The 3524-nt window shown below is 54.1% G+C and overlaps 1 protein-coding gene across 3 annotated transcripts in view; it reads left to right on the top strand.

The window, feature by feature from the left end:
* Positions 1-1645, top strand: part of CLK2 (CDC-like kinase 2) — a 7219-nt gene extending 5574 nt beyond the window's left edge. For all 3 annotated transcript variants that reach the window (XM_009707919.1, XM_009707921.1, XM_009707920.1), the window contains exons 10-12: positions 167-246; positions 467-557; positions 989-1645. In XM_009707919.1, coding sequence (XP_009706221.1) covers positions 167-246; positions 467-557; positions 989-1171 — 354 coding nt within the window. In that variant the 3' untranslated portion in view covers positions 1172-1645. The remainder of the gene's footprint in view (positions 1-166; positions 247-466; positions 558-988) is intronic.
* Positions 1646-3524: the final 1879 nt, after the last annotated feature.

Here is a 3524-nt window from a genome sequence, read left to right as displayed (position 1 = left end):
CAGCCGGGAGCCTCTGGGACTGATGGGGCTCCCTCCATGACTGCAGTCTTGTAGAGACAACTGAGGTGTTGCCCAGCAAGGGGTTCTGAACGGGGGAATACCCAGAGCTGGAGGTAGAATGACTGGAATCTCTTCCATGCCTTCGCTTTATGTTTCTCTCTCTCAGACACATGACAACCGGGAGCACCTGGCCATGATGGAGAGGATCTTGGGGCCAATTCCTTCTCGGATGATCCGGAAGACGAGGTGAGCAAGGCCAGCTGGGCACTGCAGGCTTGCCAGCTCTCTCCTGCTTTGTGTGTAGCAGTTCTCTCCGAAGGATCGAGCTTTGAAGCTGCCTGCTGCACCAGTTGTCCGTGCTGCTGCGGTGTCCTGTGTAGCATGCGCTGCCAGGGCTGGCACGTTGCTGTTGCTGCAATATGTTTTGTGCTTGGGTGTAACCTGTTCCCACCTCTTACTCTGACAGGAAACAGAAATATTTCTACCATGGCCGCTTGGACTGGGACGAGAACACCTCCGCTGGCCGCTATGTTAGGGAAAACTGCAAGCCACTGCGGGTAAGGCCGGGTGGGCAGGAGCACCCGGTTGCTTTATCCTTTTCTCATTGCAGAGTCTTACAGGGCCTGCCCCAGTTGTGAAGATTGTTCTGTGGGCAAGGTTGGGCCACTGAAAGGGTCAGACCAGTGTATTCCTGAAGGAGCCTTGGCTGTCTTATACATAAAGTAGGAAGAATGCAGCAGCCTGAGCTTAATCTGAAGTGGAGGAGGAGGGCACAGAGACCTCAGGAAGTGCCTAGGAAAGATGGCAGGGGGGGTGAAAACTTGGCAGTTCTATGCTTGGTAAAGCAGCCCAGAGTTCAGGTCTAGGATGAGTGACAGTCTGAACAAACCATTCTTCCCCCAACTTAGCCATTCAGCCCAGGGAACGTACTGTGACAGGGACAGGGTGTGGCATCCTTGGCCCTAACCTCTTCCCTCCATCTCCCCAGCGATACCTGACCTCTGAGGCTGAGGACCATCACCGCCTTTTTGACCTCATTGAGAGCATGCTGGAGTACGAGCCGTCCAAGCGCATCACCCTGACCGAAGCCCTCAAGCACCCCTTCTTTGACATGTTGGAGATGGAGCCGAGCACAAAAATGTGGGACTCTAGCAGAGACATCAGCCGGTGACGCCACAGGTGCCAGCCTGCCCTCAGATTCTAGCCCCCGTGGAGGCCTGTGTGATTTCTATTCAGACACTTGGTGCTTTTTTTTTTATACATGAGAAGAACTCCCTGGACACGTTTGTAAATCTGTTAATATGTGAGATACTGTAAATAGCCCATATTCTATATCGGCCTCTGAGCACCACGGGCCCCACCTCCTGCTGTTGCTGCTGCCGTTATCGTGAGGTGAGGGGGCCTGTATGTCCATATTGTGAATACCTCTGTTCATGTGTTGCTTTGTCTCCTGTTCTCTCCTGCCCTCCTCGGTGTAAATACTCCAGGACTCGCAGCTCTCTGTAGCTTATCTGTTTTCTTGTAAGTTATGAAACTGGTGGGACTGCATGGGAATTATTTTTTGGATCAATGTCATAGCCCATCCCCACACCAGAGTTTTATAAGAATTTTGTACAGTCTTTGTGAAAAATAAATATGAAGTGAATAAACCACCTGGTCTGGGTTTGAACCAGCAGCAGCCCCTCCTGGGGCTGTTCTGCTGCTCGGTTGTGCTCCTGATGTGCAGTGGCTGTATACTGCACCCTGCAGAAGGAAGGAAGATACATCATGGTCCAGGAAACTTCAAGAATGAAGCCAGTTCTATCCACCTGCACCATTCCTCCCAAGCTTGGGCGCTGGCCTAGTGTCTGGGCCTGCACTGGGTACAAAATGCTTTTGGACCTCTGAAGGCTGCAGCTGGACCTGAGCAGATTCGAGGTGGGGGGACAGCAAACACAGGCTGGCCCCTTCATTGTGCCCTGTGATCAGTATTGAGGTGGGACATAGAAAAAGGAGGTCAGTGGGTACTTCAAGATACATGTTCTCTTTTACTAGAGAAAACTCTTGCCCCCTGGGTGGGGTGGAGGGCTGGCAACTGGTGATGGCTGTTGGAAAATGGGTGTCTAGGTGCCCACGTTTGGCTGTCAAAGACATACCCCAGTGTCCATCTGCGTCTTTTTGGCTCTTACCAACTCTGCAGTGAGGCTGGGGTCTTGGCTTGGACCTTACCATGGGAATTGCTGAGGATGTTTCAGCCCTGATGGCAGCTCTGTGTAGATGCTTTGCCAGCGTGTCTCGGAGAGTCTTGCTGGGGTCGTGTCAGTAACCGAGCAGACACGCTTATTGCTCTGCAGGAGCTTATCGCTTTGCTGAGGCACCATCTGTCTGGGGCAGACTGTATCCTGGCCCTGGCAGACTGTCATCATGCAGAGGGATGAAGGAAAGCCTGGCTTCACCTGGAGTTAGTGTGGGGGAGTCTCAGGAGAGGTGACATTGAGTCATCTTCATGAGCTTGAGATCCTAACTTAAAGAGCTTGGGCTGGAAGCTTTCGCCTGCCTCTTGCAGTATTGCTTGGCTAGGCAGCAGCTAGCCAGGTGGTGTGTGCCAAGGAACGAGAGCAGGGGAAGACCATGTCCTGCTGTGTGTGTAGCCAGCCCACGGGTGAGTCTGGAGGAGAATTAGATTGATCAAATAATACTAGTGGTCTGTCTCAGACTTAGCAAAAAAATAACCCACACCAGTGTCCAAAACCTGAATCCACAGCTTTTACCTTCCCAGCAGAGAGCATGTCTCAAAGTGCCAGCTGTCTGAAGCAGGAGCTTACAGATTTCTGTGGAAGTGTATTTTTGGCAGAGAGGTGCGGTTGCTGCTAAGCACTGAGAGCTGGGATGGGAACTAGAGGCAGGTACAGATAGATGTCCTGTGCGGCTCTCAGTATGCTGAGGAATCCCTGTTCAGGAGGGGGTGTCAGTATGCTGTCCACGTGCAGCTGGTAGTTGATGGAATCGGGAACTCCTATAACTAACTGGTCCGGGAGACACGAAAAAATTCCCTAAGCTGCTCGTCATGCCATAAATTGTTCCCTGACTGTTTTGCTTTCGTGGAGTATGCTGTACGGCTGGTTTGGTTGGGCTCAGTAAAACAGCTGCTCTGCTGCACCCCTGCTGACCTCTCTGAGGATAATGCGTGGGGCAGTTCCATGCAGGTCGGAGGCGAACAGCACCATGGCCATCCGGTAAAAGGCGGGAGCCCCGCCGAGAGGTTTGGACGTGAGGCCTCGGGGGGACCCGCAAGAGGGGCCTGCAGTCGTGGTAGGCCTGGCTGGCCCTGCATAGGGGGCACGGGAGACCCGGGGGGACATGGGGTACACAGGGGGAACATTGAGGCCCGGCCCTGGGATGGGACACCGGGCACCCGGAGGGATGCGATGGGGCCCGGGCAGCGGAGAGGCCTGGTCCCGGCCCGGCACTGCCATGGGCCCGCTGTTGCCATGGGGACGCGCTCCCGGCGGGCCCTGCGCTGGGAGGGGAGGGGAAATGCGCCT

This window comes from Cariama cristata, unplaced genomic scaffold (assembly GCF_000690535.1).
Source record: "Cariama cristata isolate BGI_N322 unplaced genomic scaffold, ASM69053v1 scaffold14849, whole genome shotgun sequence".
NCBI lineage: Eukaryota > Metazoa > Chordata > Aves > Cariamiformes > Cariamidae > Cariama > Cariama cristata.
The sequence above is the reverse complement of the archived record's forward strand: the minus strand, read 5'-3'. Positions and strand labels throughout refer to the sequence as shown.